The sequence below is a fragment of the Carettochelys insculpta genome, chromosome 21, assembly GCF_033958435.1.
Source record: "Carettochelys insculpta isolate YL-2023 chromosome 21, ASM3395843v1, whole genome shotgun sequence".
Lineage (NCBI taxonomy): Eukaryota > Metazoa > Chordata > Testudines > Carettochelyidae > Carettochelys > Carettochelys insculpta.
The window spans coordinates 2,700,949-2,722,377 of record NC_134157.1 but is presented as its reverse complement, the minus strand read 5'-3'; the positions used below and the strand labels follow the sequence as shown (position 1 = coordinate 2,722,377).

Genomic DNA, 21,429 nt, shown 5'->3' with positions numbered 1-21,429 from the left:
AGAATTCTAGAATGAGCCTATGCATGCCCTTGAGATTTGCCCTTCTCGGATGCAGGCAGATGCCTTTCCTCTGGGGCGCTCGCTGTTCTGTTTTAGCTGGGAACATCGCACATTTGTGGGTGCAGAGCTCACTGCATCTCCCCTCGTGCTTTCTCTTCATTTTATAGCGTGTTTCAGCACACAGCAGAGGTGCAGTTGAAAGGCTCTCATCAGACCCAGACTGTTAAAGGTGTCCTTCATGCATGCAGGGGCCATCACAAAGGATCTTCTAACTGGTGCCTGAGATCCATTCTGTTTGGGAACACATTAACTTCTACTTTTAATGGCATGTTATTGCTGAAGCTATCTTTAAATGGCTTGTTGGAGGTGTAAAATGCCTGGCATGGTCTAGTGGAGTACTTTACTCATTAAAATATCTTTAGTGACTAGTGGCAGAGTTGACAGTGAGTTCTCTAAGTCTGCTTAACATCTGTCTTTTTTATTTTTCCCCAGATATAGATGGGAGTTTAACACACCATTGCAGACAAACGGCTCCAGGTTGAAAGGATAATTGTTTCTTTCAAACGTGTTGTCTTGTCCAAATTGTTTTTCAGTCTCTCTATAAGTGCCCAAGACAGGTAGGGCCTAAGCTCCAATCTGATCACGACCAGGCTGCTCACTGCATTAATAAAATGTCTGCTATTGATCAGACAACTTTTATAAGCAAGCTGCTCCTAATTTTAATTCCCTACCAAGCTTATGATCACTCTGGCAAGTGGTAGATTCTTAAGGAAATAGATCTTATCAAATTGTCCCTGTGCCTCACCCTGCTGAGACAAAACCCTGTGCAATGCAAGAGTTGAGTAATACGCCTTTTGCTAGCAGTAACTCTGGCCTTGCTACTGATCCGCACCCACTGGTGGGGCTGCTGTGCGCCCACTGCATCTTTTGGGGTACGTTCTTCTTGAGGACCAGAGTCCAGATAAGAGTATATCCAAATCATTCATTTCAGGGGCCTCCTGATGGGGCCAGTGACTTTCTTTTGGAAACATTTTTCCTTTAAAATACATTAGCTGTGGTCAGGAGTAGGGTTTCTCAATCATTGGGTTGGGACCCAATTTTGGGTCACCAGAGTATTTCCGTAGGTTATGTGACATATCCTATGGCTCCTGTTTCACAGGACTGGCTGTGGTCACCTCCTGGCTCCAGGCACCAAGAAGGTTTGGCCCAGCCAGCATGATGATGGGAAGCCTGTGCAGGCCAAATTTGAGTGAGTGGCCCTGTGACTCCATGAACAAGCTCAGAGCTCCACTCTAATGGATCTGATCCAGGTTTGGGTGCGGAGACCCAATCCAGTGTGGAGAATCAGACCCAGCCAGCCTCACAGCACAGGAGCTGCCACTGTGGGCTGGTGCTGGGCAGGACCTCCCTGAAACCACCCAAGCTGGGTTGTGACAGGCCATAAATCTCTACAGATGGGTCTTTAGTCCAAAAAGATTAAGAACTGCTGGTTGAGGGCTTCATACTGACCTGTGGAGGGTGTGTATCTGTCACTGGCCTCTGCTGGATGGAAGCAGACCTCGTGTGTACAAGGTGCTGTGATGTTCAGGGAGAATCTCCTTTAGTTCAGGTGAGACAGGTTTCTGGTTCTGCAGCAGCAGGACCTGGGTTGTCTTTCAGTTTTTACATAGCACAAGGGAGTGAAATGGGGAAGAAAAACGTGCATCCTGCATGCCCCATCCCCCAGCACCACCTGTCCTGCCTTGGAAGGTGCCTCGGATGAGTTGTATGTGTGCACAGAGGAAAGTGTGGAGGTGGGATGAAGAATGTGGTGTATAGAATGAATGAGGAATGAGAGGGCAGTACAAGAGAGGAAGGGTGTAATGGAATGTAACCCTGTGCCCACACCCAGCACTATCAAAATAACCTGTATACGAAGTATGCCCCGTGACATATATCTTGAAAACTCATAATTTTTGGTCATTTTTATCTTTGTAAAATGTGCATCACGCTATTGCACGTGACGTTATAAGAATGCACTGAATGGTGTTTGCGCATGTTCCAAACCACAGCCCTACCCAAGCAGAAGCTGGCAAACGGGGCTGTCCCAAAGAATAATCTGCATGTGAGCACTAAACAGGATCGGCAAGCAGGAAGGGCAACAAAGGGCGTGCTAATAGAAAAGGAGAAAGCATCTGGAAATATGCTTCTGTATTGACTCTGTGTTGCCCAAGTCTCAGCTCAGTTTTTCAAGAGGGGAACGATACTATAAAAGGAAGGGACACACACACACACACACACACACACACACACACACACACACACACACACACACACACACACACACACACACACACACACACACACACACATTGGCATTCACAGCACCTGAAGCATCAAGACCAAAAAAGTGCTCATTGGATTCTAGGATGAAGAGGTCCTGATTTAAGTAGTGAAGCCAGTAAAGCTGCTGAGAGTAGGTGGTGCACAACTTTTGCTTGAAGTTTGGCATAGTTTGGTAAGTTAGGCACCAGGGGTGTTTTATCTTTTTTTTTTCTTGTAGCCATTTCTAACTTTTCCCCCCCCTCATAGCTTGTGGTCACTTAAAATCTCTCTTTGTAGTTAAACCTTTTTCTGTAATCCAGTATGTTCAAATGAAGTTTCCTAGACAATGCAATTTAGGGTGGCGAGTTATGTGCTTTAATAGAAATAAAGTGCAATGACAGACAATAAGCTTGTACACATTGCTTGGAGAAAATCTAAGAGTAGGGTTGTGTTGGAGCACCCATCAGCCGAACCAAGGATGCTAAGAGCCAGTGTTCCGTTGGCTGGAGCACATATTGCATTTCTGAGGATCTTGCATGCTGGAGGCTGTTTGTGAGCAGTCCAGACTGGCGGCTACAGCACCAAAGCCACATTCAGGGCACCCCAGGTCGGAGGCCAGGGTGACAGTTCTACTCGTTAGTCTGGATTGTATCCTGATAAATCACTGAGGGGATTAGGTGGCAGAGGCTGCATTATTACGTTAAACTGATCTTGGCCAGTCCTTCATCCCTCACTCACAAAAAAACAAAAGCCAGCCCTTTGGTCCTACTGCTCCAACCTCTGCCTTCACTGTGTATTCCTGTTAGGATTGCTAATCCTGGCTGGATGAAATCCTGGCGGCTGCATCACAAGACATAATCTTTAGTTGAAGATTAATTTCTGGAGCCTCCAAGAGTGGCAACCCTACGTTCCATGCAGCTCCTGGACTGCAGCAGTTTGTTGCACATCTAACTCTGGTAAAAGGAGGTCCTCACTCATGGGCACAACTCAGCTGGAGGCAGAACATTGATTCATGGGGCGCCTACACTTATGATGAGGGCTGTCTTGGCAGCTTGCCGGGAGCCTCAGAACTGCATCTAATTTGCATTTAAATTGATACTGCTCCTCCCTGCCATGTTGTTTGCTAAACTCCCCTGTGCACTCAGTGAGTGTCTGATTATCCTCTCGTTCCTGGAGCAGTGACAAGAGCCAAGTCATTGCCGGAGTTCCCCAGCACAAACAGCCACTAACACTCAGTCAGCCTGCTTGGTCCTGGCCCTGCACCTGTCATCCACAAACCAGCCCAGTTCTAAGGGGGAGAAGGATACGGGGCTTACTGGTGAAGGGGCTCTTATGGCTGGAAGCCTACAGGTGCACAGGGAGCAGCTGGCCTGAAAGTGGGCGTGTGGGAGTGGCTCCTGATTCGCTGCAGGGAGGCATGTGCCAAAGAGGCAACTGTGGAACCTGTACCTCTGATTCCAGGCCCTTCACACATGGTTTAGGTTTTTAGGGGAACTGCGTATCTAATTTCCTGGAGGGGAGCAGCCACGTTGGCTTTGTGGGAACAGAGTAGGGTGACAGAGAGGACCCCACCAGTCCAGGACACACCATTGCCAAATGTGGTTACTACCGCCCTGTAAAAAGTAGTGCACAGCCCTGTCGTTAAATATGTTCACCTGCAAGGAAGGGGTTTCGCTCTGCCGTCAGGAGAGCACTCCTGCTGATGAACAGCGTTCACCCATGCACTTGCCACGGCAAAATCTTATCTTTCACAGGGGATGGAGGGCACCAGCACTGCTGAGAAGGGTCTGGGACTGGTTCACAGCAACCTGAGCGTGAGTCAGCAATATGATGCAGTTGTAGGTTGCATTAGCAGAGCTCTAACGTGCAAGCCATGGGAGGTGATAGTATGGTATACTTGGCCCTGGGTAGATAGGCCTCAGCTGGAGTGGTGTGACCAGTACTGGTCACTGCTGCATAGAAAGGATGTAGTGAAACTGGAAAGGATCCAGAGGTGAGTGACAAAGATAATCAAAGGGGTGGAATGCAGCTACGTGGGCAAAGGCTGAAGGAACAGGGTACGTTTAGTTTGGAAATGAGGAGATTAAGGGCGGAGATGACAGCAGTGGTCAAATACTTGAAAGGCTGCCATAAAAAAGATGGAGATAAATTATTGTCACTGCTGAGGGCAGGTCAAGAGACAATGGGAGCAAATTACAGCAGAGCAATTTTAGATTAACTCTTGGGAAAAACTTCTGAACTGTAAGAACAGCCGCACAGTGGAACAGCCTGGAAACCTTCAGTGGAGGTTTTCAAAGGAGGCTGAATAGCCAACTCTTTAGCCACAACAGATCCTACATCTTGGTAGGGGGTTGGACTAGCTGATCCCTGTTACAAACCTATGATTGTTTCTTGGCCTCCCTGTACTTCCTCCTTGTCAAAGTATATCAACACCCTTTCCTGTGCCTCTCTGTTTCCCTTCCCCATGCTTGGTTCAGGGTGGAATGCTTTTGTCTGCTATCCAGTGTTGCACTCTGCTGTCCTGCTCCTAGTAAACTGTGCTCCGTGGCATAGTTGTAGGAAGGTAACATCCTTAATTCCCTATTTTGTCTCCGCTTGTTGAAAATGCTGAATTGTCCCCAAGTAATCAGAACAGGCTGGAAGATTAGGACTCGCCATTTATAGGGGAAGTAGATCAATTGAACCTTTTTTTTGGTATGTTATGGAAATAATCTTCATGAAGGAACGTGATCCTAATCATGTTAAGAGGAAGAGGGGCGGCCTTTCCTCCAGTGGTCAGGAGGCGGGATGAGAGCTAAGTTAGCTTCAGGGAGTGTCCAATAAAAGCCTGTTGGCAGCTCTGTCTCAGGGACAGAGGCAGAAAGTGGATGGTATAAATACGAGTTAAAGAAATAAAGCAGCAGAGGCCCTAAAAAGAGGAGATGCCCGCTGGCTGGTGTCAAATGTAAAAGGCAACATCACAACTACCCTGGTACCTACTGCATGTGGCCAGACACTCTGCAGATCTCTGTACACGCTGCCCAGTGACCCCTGGGGGCAAATCCTCCAGTCCCAGTGACTGCTGGCAGGGAGAGCGGACAGGTGCCGAAGGAGAGTGGAATCCTAAACTCCACCCTACAAACTGCATTTAAAAATGGAGGTGGGCCCATAGTTGGAAATCTCCGTTTCAGATGAGGGGGGTGATCTGTGCATGCTGCAGTTGGGGGAGGCAGGGTGAGCTCAGTGGCTTCAGCAGTGTTACTGATCATGCTCAGCACAAGCCCAGCAACAAATTGGAGGGGGGGTGGGTTTACCCTGCCCACTTTCTTCTCCCCCCCACCCCCACATACATCACTGCTTTCCAGGGGTTTCAAGACACTTGAAAACTCCTTTTGGCAGGTGACTTTGTAATTAGTTGGCAGGAGCTCTGCATCCTATATAAAAGAAAATGCAATAAACGTTAGACCTGCTCAGCCCTCCAACACTAACTTATTCTGACATATCAAAACAAAAAGCAGTCAAGCAGCACTTTAAAGACTAGCAAAATAGTTTATTAGGTGAGCTTTCGTGGGACAGACCCACTTCTTCAGACCAGAACAGACTCAATATTTAAGACACAGAGAACCAAAAACAGTAAGCAAGGAGGACAAATCAGCTCATACTTGGCTCAATATAATTCTTGACCTTCCCCCCCACCCCTCCACTCTCTGATTTGCTCACCTTGATTATCTTTTTCTGATTTGTCCTCCTTGCTTACTGTTTTTGGTTCTCTGTGTCTTAAATATTGAGTCTGTTCTGGTCTGGCTATGGTCTGAAGAAGTGGGTCTGTCCCACAAAAGCTCACCTAATAAACTATTTTGCTAGTCTTTAAAGTGCTACTTGACTGCTTTTTGTTTTGATAGTGTATAGACTAGCACGGCTTCCTCTCTGTTACTATTCTGACATCTTGAGCCCAGTCACTTAGGGACACTGGTTAGGCTTCAAATTTTAATGTATATTCCTTACTTCATTGCTCACTGCAGGGGGCGGGCGATGAGCAAGCCCAGGAGTCTTAACAGTCCATCTCAGCTTTGGGAGGGGAGTAGAGCCTCATGGGTTACATCAGGGGACAGATCCATCTGGGTTCCACATACGAATGTCAGACTGGCCATACCGGGCGCATGTAGCACAGCGTTCTGTCTTCCAACAGTGGCCAGTGCCAGGTGGTTCAGAGTAATGAACATAATTTGCGATCATTAAATGACCCCATCCCCTGTCGCCCATTCTCAGCTTCTGGCAAACAGAGGCCCAGAACACAAACTGTGCCCATCCTGGCTAATAGGCTTATCTTCCTTCAACTTACTGAATTCTTATTGGAGCCCTGTTATAGCTGGGTCCTTTCCACCACCCTTGGCAAAGAGTTCTACAAGTTGACCATGAAGAAATAATTTGGTTTAAATTTGCTGCCTGTCTATTTAATGGGTGACCCTGTGTTATATTAGTGAAGGAGTAAGTAACACTTCCTTATTCTGTTCTTTCCCCCCACATTCATGGTTTTCCAGATCAATGTGTCTTAAACTATGTTCCGCGGACACTGGTGTTCTATGAACAAGTTGCAGGTATGCTGCGAGCATCTGGCACTGTTTTAGTATGATACATGGAGGGTCTGTGTGTTCTGTTCTTAAAACCAAATACAATGTTACTTCTTCATTGCTGAGATATCTGATTAAATTACTTCATTTTGTTTTTACTGGATATATGTCTGTTTTTGTGGGTCGGGGGGGTGGGGGCGGTGTTGATGTTAGGCTTTGTTTTTGTTTTGTCTGACAACTCCTGCCTTGCCACTCTGTCATCTCCCTGCTAAACAGTCATCGGAGCTGCACTCTTCTCCTTTGAAATCCTGGAGACCCAGGGGGGAAGGATAGCTCAGTGGTTTAAGCGTTGGCCTGCTAAACCCAGGGTTGTGAGCTCAGTCCTTGAGTGATCCTAACTTGAGAGTTGCTGTGCAGAGTCTAGGCCTAGAATGAGCTTCCTCTGCTCAGCTGGAAACCCAAGAAATACAGCTTTAGAACCCAGGCTTAAGAAATACCAGTAGGTAGACTACGCAGTCAGTTTTGGAGTGTACCTTCAACTATCTCCTGGGGTTCCACAACGCCCACGAGACAAGCTCTCATTTTGGAGAGTAAGCAGTGGAAGCTGGTGAGGGTGTCAGGAAATGGAATTAACTTGGAGGCAGCTCTCTGGTCTCATGATGACTAGCTCTGACCATTCACTGCAGACCAGAGGTTGAGTGTGTACACAATACTGCAGTGTCTATGGACTCTCTCCTCCCCCTCCTGCTTCTGGTTGGCGAGTCTTCCTTTGAAAAGCTCTGTGCTCTACGGTAGCTGCTCAGAGAGACTCAGGAAGCTTGGGGAGTGCTGGCTGCCAGCTGAACTGCTGTAAGTAGACTGATGAGAACTGCCATATATTTCTTGTATGTATCACTTCTTAGCGTCATGCAGGACTGGCAGGGTTGCAGCTTGGGAATGGCACAGAATTGGTGTCTTTTGTGCTTGTGACTTCTGGACAGTTTAATTTCTTTCTCTAGGTTTGCTTTTGGGGTTTTCAGTGCAGTTTGGCAGCAGCTTTAAATCCTGAAACTTTCACTACCTGCTCAGGGGAACGTGGGGATTAGCTGTCTTGGTCTGTGGAACTCAAAAGGCTGTCCTTGCTATGAAATCAGCCCTGTCGGGAGACCCATTCACCAGACAGCAATCCCCCACCCCAGGAACACAAGATGTAACCACCTGGGGACTGATCGGGTAACTGCCCCCTTCCAACATGGCTAATCGCGTATTGTCACTAGAACCTCTGACAAAGAGAGTAAATAATCTTTGTACCATAGAAACCTGATAGGTGTTTTGCAACCTCACCCCATTCTTCTGGAGAGGGAAAGCTTTTATTTCTCTGAATAGCTGGTGTGTGAAAAGCAACACAACCCTACTGTGTTGGGGGTGTTTAAGTGCAGTGGGAGTTGGCTATTTTGGTTAGGGGTATTAATTTCACAGTGGGGCTCAGAGTGCTGGATTCCACTTAGATGTCTGCCTTGGCAGGTGGGGCTCCATTTGCTCACTAGGAGTCTTGGGGTTTGTCTGTGCTGCAGTTGGAGTGGTGATTGCAGGCGTGTAGACACTCCCCATCCAGCACTGGTACCAAGAGCAGTGAGATGTGGGCTGGACGGGCCTGCCAGGGATCCTTCAGTGGTTGGTCTGGGCTGAAGTCCTTGTGACTAGAGCTTCACTGCCCTTGGTGCTTGCACTAGCTAGGTCCAAGCGAGCTGTGTGCATCTGCATGGGCTGCAGTCACACATTTAGCGCTTAAGTGTAAGCAGACCCTTAGAGCAGGCTGGATACTGCTTCCTCTTCAGCATTTGTCTGGACGCCTCCTGCAGTCACAACCTGTAGCATCTCTCTGGGATGCATGAAGGATGGGGTGTCACCAGAGAGCTTAGCCCAGAAGGTCTGTGCAGGGCCTACCTGTTTCCAGGGAAGAGCACCAATAGAATGTCCTCTCCTTAGCATGTTGCCTCCTCAAAGCTCCTTTTTTTTCCCATATCTGGCCCTTGCAGATCCCCTTGAAAGCTGGGAGCATTAGCAGCCCTGTGGTACAACCAGTGCTTATCTCAGAGCAAGGTGAGAGGTGGCCACTTGCCCTGCAGTCACTCTCCATCATTCCCCATGAAATTCTGCTACTTTTGCCTCTTCTAGACTAAATGCTTGTTTGTCACTGGTGCCAGCTCAAGGCCTCCACAGAGGGGGGACCCCACCTGCACTTGCATTGTCTGAATATCCTGAGGATCAGTTCTGCTCATGGATGGGTGGACAGGAACGAGGGGTGTCTGGCCCAAAGTGATAGCAGGAGTTGGTGTCCAGAGTTGGGATTAGCACTTGAGATCTGGTTCCCATATCTTAGTCTGGTGTGTAAGTGCTGGTTTTCTCTGCTTCTCTTAGTGCCCTCCAAACAGAGGGCATTGTCCCTGTGTAGAGAACTTGTCTCAGAACTGATCTCTGATGTGAAGGGGGTGGGAAACAGGTGCTGAGGAAGTTTACCCCATAACCTATTCTGCCCTTCTCCATTTTTCTTCCTCACTCGCTAGTGTACTGTTGAGCACATTGGTGACCCCGTTACATGCCCTAGAAGCTCTGTGTAGTCTAGTGAACCTGCCCAGGTCTCTCATGATAGTCACTGTGGAATTTTATCACCCCCTCTGAATGCAGGAACAAGTGCTAGAGCCAGCAGCAGGGCAGTCCAGAGGGAGAACCTCCCATTCGCATGAAAGTACGTGCTGCGTAGTGCTTGGGCATGAGCTTGGCACGGAACCTATTTAAAGCTTTTACTGTAATAGGAGCTAGCGTCTCGTCCCATTTAGCCTCTGACTTTCTAAAAGCTGTAACCCTTGCAGAATACATAGCACCTCACCTGGCAGCTAGGTTGTTACTCTGGATTGCGCTTGCTGCCTTAAGACTTGTTGGAGACCCACACACCCACTAATTTTCTAGAGCAGCTACACCTAACCATATGTTCCCATTCTGAGCTGGAGAGAAAAAACATCCTTGATTGCAACTTCAGACAACTATTGCCCAGCACTCACTGTGCGGGGAGGCGATCCCTGTTCTCGAGGGGGGTGACTCTGATTTCCCCAGGTATTGATTCACTTTGCACAATAGCTTGGGCTGTCTTATCCACTCACATCATTACCTTGCTCTAAGGGCTGATAACATACCTTACTACACTTGGCAAATAGCTGTAGAGCTCTTAGGGGCCTGTGTGAAGCAGAGCTGTGGTCCTTGTTCCTTTGGCTTTGTGTGACCTTCACCCAGGGCAGTACTAACCTACACAGGTTTGGAAAAAACCAAAACCAAAAAAACCCTGCACAACACAACCACACCCCACCATCTGCTCCAGTACACAATTGTCGTGTTTTTAAGGTGGTTCACTTTTTATGAATCATCTTCTCACTGCTGACAGTCACCTGCATCCCAATCACCCTAGGCCACGGTTTCCTGAACTGGGGGGCATGTGCCCCCTCTGGGGGCGCATGAAGTAATTCCAGGGGGGATGACCCAGCCCCCCCCCATTCCCTCCATTCCAAGAAAGAGACGTCCCTCGCTTCTGACTCTCAGCCCCTGCCATTTCACATGGGCGACCCAGCGCAGCCACTATAAAAAGCCGGCAGCCGGGGAAGGCCCACGTGGAGCTACCTGCCTCCTGCAAAGGTGAGTGAGTGTGGTCTGGGGGGAGGTGGAGGATGGGGTTAGATGGGCAGCTGGGGGTGCCTGGCTTTTGGGGAGGGGCTTGGGCGGATGGCTCATGGGCAGCTGGCCCGTGGCTTGGGCAGGCGGCCCTGGCAGTGCGGGGCTCTGGCAGGCAGCCAGCTTGGGCTGCACCAGGCACCCAAAAGGTGGGACCTGTGCCATTAGCCTGGATGGTCCATAGCTTGTCTCCTAGGATTTCCCAACGTATGAAGAAAATGCAGTGTCATCTTTCACATTAAATACATTTGTTTCTGCTGTTTCTCATATTAAATTACGCTTTTATTAAATTTTTGGGCCAAGAAAAACTATTTGTGCTTATTTTTAATTTTAAATAACATTTTTATAACAAGATTTTGTTTATTTTAAATTACGAATTCAATTTTTCTTAAAAGCGGGGTTGGATGATGGCAAAGAAGAAGTGGGAGGGCAAGAGGGTTTCTCAAAAATCAAAAGGGGAACAAGATGCCGACAAATTTGGGAATCACTGCCCTAGGCTGAGACAGTAAATCATTATAGTGTAAAAAGGAATCCCTACCCCACACACAGCTGTTACCTGCAAAGGAATAAGCACAGAGACTCCCTGGAGTCTGCTATGTACTTGCTGCTGATTTTACAGGGTCCCGTATGCTAGAGAGATGGGTGGCAGTTTAAAGCCCTGAGATAAAACAAACAGTAGTTTAAGTTGGGTACATCCAGGGCTGAAGCCGTTAAAGACGTCAGTGGGGGAATGAAGAATTTTCTTTGGGTTCTTCTATATTATTCTGCAGTGGGGAGGCAGAATGCACAAAATCCCCGAACTCTGGAAATGTCACTGAATAATTTAGCTTAAGCCCTGAGCTCATGTCCCTAACTTCTGGGATAGCCGCGTTGTTTCCTGAACACCATTGTTCTGATACTGAGGACCTTTCCCCAGCTTTTCTGTACCAGTCTCTCCCTTCCCATTGTTTCCTGTATCTTGTGGCTTTCGGAGAGCTGAGGAGGGTTTTCATTTAGTTGGTTTGGATCATTTTGTTACTAGAATCCTGGGTGATCGTAAAGGACCACAGCTCTGTCTGTTGTATCGAGTACGGCTCCCTAGCGTATCTGTGTGTATGTGAGCAATGCTTTTCAGCTTGGTGAGACACTGTGAAAGCCTTCATGGCTGGGGCCAAGTGACTTAACCCAGGCTATGCAGCATGTTAGTGGCAGACCTGAGGAAAGTGCTTGCGTCTCCTGAGTCCTGATCTGTTTGAAGCACCTGTCTTCTGCTTAAGGCCCTGGTGGCTCTGTGGTGGCCATGCAGTGTGTGTCTCTTGCATGACCTGATACAGGGGGCTGTGGAGTTGTTTGCCCCTTTGCTTGGGCAGGAGAGATTTGAGACGTGAGGTTGTGTGGATGTGTCTTTGGGTGTTTCCTCCATTCTGATGCTTTGGCCTTGACTCACTGAAGATTTAACGGTTGCATGTGCATCTAGATGAGGCAATGAACGCACTTCCCATGCACTGAATAAATAACCCTCTTGGCCCACCTATAATGTGTGCTTGGACACCCAGCTCCGAGAGTGCTGAGGACACATTAGTGACTTGCTTTTGCTCTCTGCTATGGCCCTTAATATTCCCTTAATTTGCTCACATTCTGATCATACCTTTGTGGCCTCTGCACTCCCCTTGCCAAACCCTTGAGTTGAGCAGTAAACCGCAGGCAGGAATAGGGACAGACAGTCCCTTTCTCCTCCTCCCCTGCAGTCATTTACATTAGCTGTAACATTTGTGCCAGTGTTTGACATGGGGTATAAATTGTCCCCACCTGTGATGGTCTGGCTTCCCCAGATTCCCCTGCCTCTCCAGCACTCCAGCTCCTTTCTAAGGGCTTGTCTACACATTTTTTTCCCTCCAGAAAACCCCTTTTATCCAAGGGTGGGGAACCCACCTTGTATTCACACTGCAAAGCTGCTTGTTCTGGAATAACAGGACATTTAGCTTGAAATAGTAACTCCATCAAAACAAACAACTTTCGCCAACTCACCCCCCGCCCATATTCAGTTTCCAAATGTACTTGCCGTGTACTAAGCAGAGGTAACTGAGACTGAATTGGCTTGCAGGGTGGCATCCCATCTTTGCTCTTATTTCAAAAATTGGGTTCTCTGATGCAAACACTCAGTTTCAGCTTTAAACTGCCACCCACTCTTGCAGTGTGAATGCTTTTTTTCAGAAATACGTTATTTCGATGTTAGCATGGTGAAATAAGTTATTTCTGGAAAACCCTGCAGTGTAGACCTGCAGTGTAGCCTAAATCTCCTCTGAACCCCCCATCCCTTTCTGCCTTTGCTCTTTTACTCTGCAGAGCATTTTGAGACCAGCTCCTGTGACAAAAACAAGAAGTCCTGTGGCACCTTATAGACTAACAGATATTTTGGAGCATAAGCTTTCGTGGGCAAAGACCCACAAGAGCTTATGCTCCAAAATGTTAGTCTATAAGGTGCCACAGGACTTGTTGTTTTTGAAGATACAGACTAACACGGCTACCTCTCGGATACTCCTTTGACAGACACCTCACCCCTGGGAGGGGGAGAAACCCTGACAACCATTAACCAGTTATTTGCTCTCCCCTGGTTCCAGTGATTATCCAGGCCCCTTGCTTTGCAGTAAGCAGATTAAATGGGTTTGGACTTGCAGTCTTTTTGTCTGTTTCTCTCTCTCATTACATCTAAAGTAGCTAGAGGGGAAAGGTGACCAATGAAGGTTTGTGGAAATGAGCCTGGATTGCCTGGGGCTGCTTCAGACCTTTCCATCAGCAGTAGCTCTTGTCCCACACTAATGTGATTTTTGGATAGACCTGGTCCCAGTTAAATGCATGGCTGCCAATTAAGAGAATTATCCTGAGTCTGACCCTTTGGCAGATGCAAGTAAAAGGGGCTTGGGAGTAATTAGATTCTGAAGCAGCATATTTGCCTGTTTGATGTCTGGTGTTAAGAGGAGACTTTTTCACCTAATGAATTGAAAACTATCCTTTCTTCCCAACTGCCTGTTTTCTCAATTGCATTGCCAGCTCTTCAGGGTGGTGACTTTATGTGCCTATTGCCTGCTACAGAGTTGCAAATATATTAAAAACATTAACCTAAGGGAAACAAGAAGCAATGGGCTTAAATTGCAGAAAGGAAGGTTTAGATTGGACATCAGGAAATATTTCCTGTCAGGGTGGTTAATTACTGAGATAAATTGCCTAGGGAGGTTGTACCATCTCCGTCACTGGAGATAATTAAGAACAGGTTAGATAAATATCTAGCAGAGATGATATAGGTGATGCTTGGTCCTGCTGTAAGGGCAGGGGACTGGACTTGATCGTGTCTTGAGGTCCCTTCCAGTTCTAGTATTCAATGAAACACAGCTCATTGAAAACACAGAGTTTACTTTGAGCTCCATGTGGGCAACTTGAGGGAGATGGTGTGTCTCGGGTTGCAAGCCACATCGATAGGGCAGCGGTTCTCAGGGTCCGGCTTGTTGGAGGCCTGACTTCTTTGTAGACAATAGAAACTGCTCTCTCTTTGGGGGCGGGGGGTGTCTTTCCTGTGACTCTTGCCCTAACTCCCATTATTGCATCTTTCTTCAAGGTTCCCACTGTCCTGTGTGCCCTCACCGATACTTCTGCAGCAAAGATGTCTCACAATCACCAGGCACACCAAATGATGAACAGCTCCATGGCACCCACCTTTGAGCACCATAATCTGACCTCAGAACATCAACATGCTACAACATCGCCAGGGCACAATCATGCAGAAGGGATGATGATGGTAAGTGAAGTCTAGAAGAGTATGCATTGTCCAGAGCTTAATCTGAACTTGGTTCCTGAACTCCAGAAACTTTTGCCTTCTCAAGCAGCAAAGAGCCAGAATCATTTTTCAGAAATGCTTATTTATTAACATTTAACTGCCAGGAGGACGTGCCTTAATAGCACTAAGTCCATGCACCCGATAGCTGAGCGCACATCTTCAGGGGTCTTTTGCTGCTCTTTAAACCCTCTTAAGATTGCTGGTTGGCCCCAGTGTGCTGTTCTGTCTCCAATCCCAAGTGCTAACAGAAATGAAGATCTGTCCTGCCTTGGTTTGCGTGTCTGAGCTGGGAGAGGCAACAGAGGCGGGTTCCCCAGAAAACATTCTGCCCTATGAAATGTGTTCGAGAGTTGGGCTAGTTTTATTGCAAATGGTGCTCCCCTTGCAGAAAGCCAGGAAGCCTGCAGCTTGGTCCCATGTGGCCAGTTTTGGGCCCCACATTTTAGGAAAGATGTGGACAAATTGGAAAGGGTCCAGAGAAGAGCAACTAAAATGATGAAAGGTCTAGAAAGTATTACCTATGAGAGAAGATGAAAAAAATAGGGTTTGTTTAGTTTAGAAAAGAGAAGGCTGAGAGGGGACGTGATATTAGCTTTTAAGTACCTAAATGGGTGTTACAAGGAGGGAAAAAATTATCCTCCTTAGCCTTTCAAAAGAGGACAAGAAACAATAGGCTTAAACTGTAGGAAGAACAGTTTAGACAGAACAATAGGGAAAATTTTCTAACTGTTAGGGTAGTTAAACACTGGAATAAATTGCCTAGGATGGTTGTAGAGTCTCCATCATTGGAGATATTTAAGAACAGGTTAGATAAATATCTAACAGGGATGATCTAGATAGTGCTTGTTTCTGCCATGAGGGCAGGGAACTAGACTTGATGACCTCTTGAGGTCCCTTCCAGTTCTAATATTCTGTGATTGAAATTTACACATAGGCAAAATAATCAAATGCTGCTTAAGAAACGTTTAGATTAAAATCCAGTGACTTTTTAATTAAAATTGTTACCAATGGGCTAGCAAATAGTTCCAGCTGTAACTGTAATGTCCACAGCAATACCTTGCCAGTCTGTGTTCCTGCTACTCTAGCTTTGCTGTATAATGTTATTTCAACTATGTACTTAGTCACTGACCAGAATGGACTTTCTCCGAGGCTAATTCTAGTTAGAGCAGCATAAAGTCCTTGTGTTTAACTTCCTTAAAACCTGTCTGTGTGGTCTGTGAAGCTCTGTCTCCCTCTCTTGCTGAGGTTTCAAATGATCTTTCTCTTCATCAGGACATGACTTTCCACTTCAGCTACAAGAATGTGCCACTGCTGTTCTCGGGGCTGGTGATCAATACACCTGGAGGTTAGTAAAGCTGTGTTAGCAAAGCAGCTGGCTTGCTGCTCTCACTCGAACCCAAACCAATGGCTTAATACTGAGCAGTCTTATTTGAATGATCCCATTTCATGAGGTCAGATGTGCTGAGAGTGACAGGTGAGAGATGGTTAAAACGTTGGAAATTGGGCCCAGAGGCTGAGAGCAACTGAATGACATTCATGTCATGAGTGAAGCATCTGACGCATTTCACAGTTGGGGTTGGATGTCAACTCCCCGTGGCCAGTGCAGTGGGAGCTTCTTGTTGGGTGGGTAGGTGCTTTTCTCTATGTGCTTGAATGAGATGAGTGTGCAGAGTCCATAACCTTGTACTATTGTCCCTTCCTGTCTATCAGAAATGGCAGGTGCTTTTGTGGCAGTCTTCTTGCTAGCCATGTTTTATGAGGGCCTCAAAATAGCCCGGGAGAGTCTGCTCCGTAAATCACAGGTCAGCATTCGCTACAACTCCATGCCTGTCCCAGGACCAAATGGCACCACTTTGATGGAGACACACAAAACAGTGGGGTAAGAATCCACTTTCCTTCTAACTCGGACACTGCTCATCTCAGCAGAGAACAATGGGAAGACTGGAACGTAGCCAATTCTAGGCAGATCAAATACAGGTTAAAACTCCCAAATCTGGCATTCTAGTCCAGCAACAACAGACCACAGATCTTCCAGGACCAGAGAGTCCTGGGGCTGGGAGGAGGTGGGGCCAGCTATACCACCAGCAGGAGGCCAGGGCAGGACAGTCACAGCTAGGCTGGTGGCAAGGGGGGTGCCAACAGAAGCCAGGGAGCTCTGGCCAGGAGCGGCAGGAAGAGGACCTCATCCCAGGACCAGTGACCAGGGCTGAGAAGCTGGCAGCCCAACGTGGGAACAGGTAACTGGGGAGGGGTGGCTGGGGCCAGGAGCCAGTGACTACGGAGCCTGCAGTGGGGAAGGGAGGTGGTCAGGAAGCTGTGGGTGACATCAGGGAGGGAAGCCCAGGAGAAGGGGCTGAAGGCCAGCAGGTGGGCATTGGCCTCCCCTGATCTGGCAAGATCCCTGATCTAGCATCACTCAGTCCCCAAAGGTGCTGGAACCAGGGCGTTTGAACCTGTAATTCTCTGCAGTAAAACTAACTTGATGCTTGTACATGCTTCATCCTAAAGGAGCTTAAGGAATGAGCTATAAATACAGGGAATTGCACTTCTGTTTTGGGGAGGAAGGGAAGACAGCAGCTGCTCTGCACCAGCCATATGAGGAGGCCCTCCTAAAGAAAGGGAGACAAAACACAAAAGCAGGGGAAGCTGGTAGGGTGATGGGACACTGGTTTCAGATTGGAATTTGGCCAGCATGCTCGACTCTGTTGATTCTTGCAGAAAGCACCGAAGGATCTTTCTGCCACACGAGTGGTCGAGGCATCTGTTTGCAAACAGGAGAATCTGCTGCGTGTAGCTGACAGGGAGGGCCGGGTAGTGAAACGAGCAGGAAGGATTTTGAGCCTCAAACCTTTGCAGTTGTGATCACCCAGTGAATGTAATTATTCCTGACCCTGGTTCCTGATTCATAGAGGAAGCTGCAGTCACCTGTGACAAACACACACGACAGGAGATCTCAGCTCTTTCCTCTTCCCATCTCTTGGTGTTTCACAGCCCCCTTGGCATTCCCAGCCCACAGGTTATGTTCTCTCGGCAGGGATCCTGCATTCCCTGCCCTGTGGCCTTTGCTCACTGATTGGTCCTCCTCTCATTCCTCAGACAGCAGATGCTGAGTTTCCCTCACCTCCTACAGACAGTGCTGCATATCATACAGGTGGTGGTCAGCTACTTCCTCATGCTGATCTTTATGACTTACAATGCGTACCTCTGCATAGCTGTGGCAGCAGGCGCAGGCACCGGCTACTTCCTCTTCAGCTGGAAAAAGGCAGTCGTCGTGGATATCACGGAGCACTGCCATTAATGCTGGACACAGGGCGAGACCCTCTCTCTGCAGTCACCAAGAGGGTGGGGATTATTCCCAGTGGACTGAGAACCAAACTAAGATTAGTGTGTGTTCTAGTTGAGACAATGCCTGAGCAGCTCATGGGGATTCCTGTTGCCGGGGATTTCCCACCAAGCAGCCTGGCATCCATGCAAGACGGACCAGCTCCGGAGGTCACGCTGACCAGAGCCACCCTTGACCATGATGTCTGTTATATTTGTAGGTTGTACCCTGATGGAAATGATGTAGCAAGTAGAAATTTACAAGATTACTGAAATGTCCTTTTAAAATAATGTTGTTTTTAAAGAGAGAATAAATGCTCAGATCTGGAGATTTTATGAATGGTCAGTAAAGGCACCAGTATGTGACAATGGCTGTTTTAACTTTCTAAAAAATCTCTGCTCAGTGTATCAGCTGGGAGAAGGGGACCTGGCCTCAGAGGCAGCAGCAGTGCAACACACTGCTTGTAGAAATCTCTGTCCACAGCATTTGGTGTGCTGCTGGTAAATTGCTAGTGGCTGCATGGGCTCGGTTCTGCTCTGAGGAGCGTGCACTGTGTTGTGTGGTACATTGCTGGTTTTCTGCTGTCTCTTTGCTCTGCTCAGCTCTGAACAGCAGGAACACTTCCAACTGACCACGTTGTCGTACTTACCATGAAAGTGTATTTGCCAAGTGCAAATCAACAATCGCACTCTTAAGCTGCAGAAAGAGACTTTAAACAAACCATGGAAGCCCCATTCATTTCATCTCCATCTTCAGCCATTGCTCCTAGAGACTCAGATTTTTCATTCAGGAAGAATTGTCAGCAGGCAGCTCTGTTGGTCTGATGGTCAACAGTATTGTTCTGTCTATGTTCTTTGCTGGTAAACCAGGTGATCCCAAGAAAGCTGGTAATGGTTGATGTTTCTGTAGAGGGGAGTCCTGGGCTGGGAGGGAGGAAGACGTAGGAGTCGTAAAACTGTCTCCTCTTCTACAAGGGTTGGGAGATGAGAGAGTGTAGGGTCAGTAGAAAAAACTTCCAGCCCTATTATCACCAAATCTGCAACTTCTCCACATGGCTGTGCTGGAGTGCCAATGCCAGACCTGCCAGAGCAGTGCCAATGCCAGAGCTGGCTAGCAGCCTGTCAAGAGCATCCCGCCCTCTGGCCTGCTACCCTGGGCTATGAGCCCCACAGATTTCATGAGCAAGGCAGGGTGAAGTTCTGCGGGGACCTCAGCAGCAGTGAGGTGCTGTGGTCAGCAGGGCTCCCCCTTGGGACTGCAGGGCTCCCCCTGTCCTAGCCAGGGTCCCCACAGCTATGGAGCTATCGTTAGGGTTCCATGCCCCAGCCAGCTCCCTTCTGCAGGGCTGCTTTGGCCAGGATTCCCCTGGCTGCAGGGCTACAAGCCACAGCTGGGTTCTCCACTGGCTTCCCATCATGAGGCCTCATGGCAGGGTGCCTGACTGGGGCTGAGCTGCCCAGAGTGAGGCTCCCCAACCCCAGCCGGACTTCAGTAGTGGGGCTCCTTGACCTGGCTCCCTGCCACCAGCAGAGCTCTGCTGCACCCCACACAGTTGAAGCTGACTGGTCCAGGTGCTCTCTGATCCAGCAACATCCATTGTCCTGCCGGATGAGGGATGTTGCCAGACCAGAGAGTTTGAACCTGTAGCTACATCCCCTGAAGTCTGTGTAACTTCTGTGCTTTTTGGAGAAAACTAGAACAGCTGGTAATGGGGTCGGGTTTTTTATCCTCCTCCACATTGACCTCTGAGTTCAGTAGCATCGGCGCCTTCCACAGTTTAACTCCATGTGCCCCAGTCTCCTTCTATCAGTCTAGAGATGTTCATTTCTCTTGAAGTCCCTTGGTCTCTTCTGGGACTTGGTGCCTAGGAGGTTTGCGTGCTTTCCCGCAGTCTTGCGCATTCTGGCTCCTTCCAAACTTGACAACCCCGGCTGCTTAATCTTTTCTCCCCGTTACTATTCTAGGCACATTTGTGGCCCTCAGTTTCAGATTAGCAAAATAACCTGTGTCCATGAGGTTTCTAATCAACGTGTCATCCAGACATTGTGATACTTTCTGTGTAAGCCTGTGCTTGTTCTGATAGTTTTCTATCTGGGACATAGGTAAAATATCCAGGCAGAACAATCTCTTGTATACGTAAGCCCGTCATCGCTGCATGCCTCTCAACATACTGTTGACCAGGACCGTGCTGCTATCCCCACTTTACAGCTGGGGAACTCAGGCCTAGATCTGCAATGGTGTATACACTCCTAACTTCCACTGGAATCTGTAGAAGTTAGAAGCACAGAAACCTTTTTGAATTTGGGCCTGCGGAACTTGCTGAAGGTCACACATCTATGGCAGAATCAGATACTACTGACCTCACATCTCTGGTATCTCAAGCTAGTGCCCAGATCACTGGCCCGTTCTTTCTCTCACTATTTATGGAAAGGGTACCTTTGGAAGCCAGCTAGTTGAGTGCATAGTACATGGAAACTGGTTCCCCGTTAAGTCCCTGAGCACTGATCAAGATACAACTCCTGGGCTAAGGCTCCTTATTCTCATTCCTCCTCGGACTGCTCACTGAGTGAACTCAAAACTACTACTCTCTTTCCCTGTAGATGAACAGTGCCTCTGTGCCCTTTGCTGGCTGCAGCATCCTCAATGGGGTCTTGGCTTGAGGAGACCCTGGCTCTGTCTCCATACAGCCTGAGTCATAGCAAACTTGGGAAATGGTGAATAGTAACAGAGAGAAAGCCGTGTTAGTCTATATTCTATCAAAACAAAAAAGCAGTCCAGTAGCACTTAAGACTTAAAATAATTTATTAGGTGATGAGTTTTCATGGGACAGACCCACTTCTTCTAACCAGCCTGGTCTGGTCTTTGAAGTGCTACTGGACTGCTTTTTTGTTTTGGGAAAGAGTGAGTGGCCTGAGCCATATATTAGTCTTGAGACCCCTTCAACAGCGCCTGCCCGTTATCTCTAGGACCTTCATATGAGCCTTCAGGCTAGGGTCCAGCTTGGCTCTTTGGGGTTGACAATCCAGGGGTGTGTCTGTGGCCAGAGCAACATCCCATACCGTTACAATCTCCATATAAATCAATCTGAATTTCCCTGGACCGGGTTGGTCGATTTGCCAGCCTCGTGGAGTGCAGCTTCTGGTAGCACCTCTTTTTCTGCCTGCAGTCTTTTGGGGGATAGTTTATGGTAGACCACCTGCTGCTAATACTAGACTTCTGCTGAAAGAAAGCCCTCCTCCACTAACCACTGTTCTTAAACGATGCATGTAGGTTAATGTGGTTAAAGATAGTGTGTGATGAACTGTGTGCACGTGTTTTCATACAGCGCTTGCAACTCGGATGAATTACACTGTTCACTCATCTGCTAGGTGTCTTTCGTTCCTTTTTTTTTTTTTTATCTAAGTGCCTTTCGGAAGTAAGTGGGGGTAGTGCCTTTTCACTGAGCTAGAGCTAGTCCCAGCTATATCACAGGTCCCTGGTGTTGGGTATAGACCATGACTGTTTGAAATCTATTGTTCTGCAAACAACTTGTTTGAAATGTAAAGAGACTTGCTCCTGTACTGAATGAGTTAATAAAATGATTGCATTTTGCTGAGATGGAAGTGTCTTGGAAGGTACCTCCAACATGCACAAGGTAAAGCTGGGCCCTGAGCCAGAGCACATAGCGCCTGTCTCTGCAAGGAGCGACTGCCCAGCTGTGGGTGGCCTCTGGTGCCAGCACTGGCTTCCTCGACGTGGCC

At 47.9% G+C, this 21,429-nt stretch overlaps 1 protein-coding gene across 2 annotated transcripts in view; it reads left to right on the top strand.

The window, feature by feature from the left end:
* SLC31A1 (solute carrier family 31 member 1) overlaps nt 1–21,302 on the top strand; it is a 38,874-nt gene extending 17,572 nt beyond the window's left edge. Inside the window, exons 2-7 of one of the 2 annotated variants that reach the window (XM_075015761.1) lie at nt 9,522–9,582; nt 10,398–10,520; nt 14,149–14,328; nt 15,640–15,712; nt 16,078–16,246; nt 17,464–21,302. In XM_075015761.1, the coding sequence (XP_074871862.1) occupies nt 14,194–14,328; nt 15,640–15,712; nt 16,078–16,246; nt 17,464–17,665 (579 nt within the window). In that variant the 5' untranslated portion in view covers nt 9,522–9,582; nt 10,398–10,520; nt 14,149–14,193 and the 3' untranslated portion in view covers nt 17,666–21,302. The remainder of the gene's footprint in view (nt 1–9,521; nt 9,583–10,397; nt 10,521–14,148; nt 14,329–15,639; nt 15,713–16,077; nt 16,247–17,463) is intronic. The other variant, XM_075015760.1, reaches the window with a different exon arrangement.
* Nucleotides 21,303–21,429: the final 127 nt, after the last annotated feature.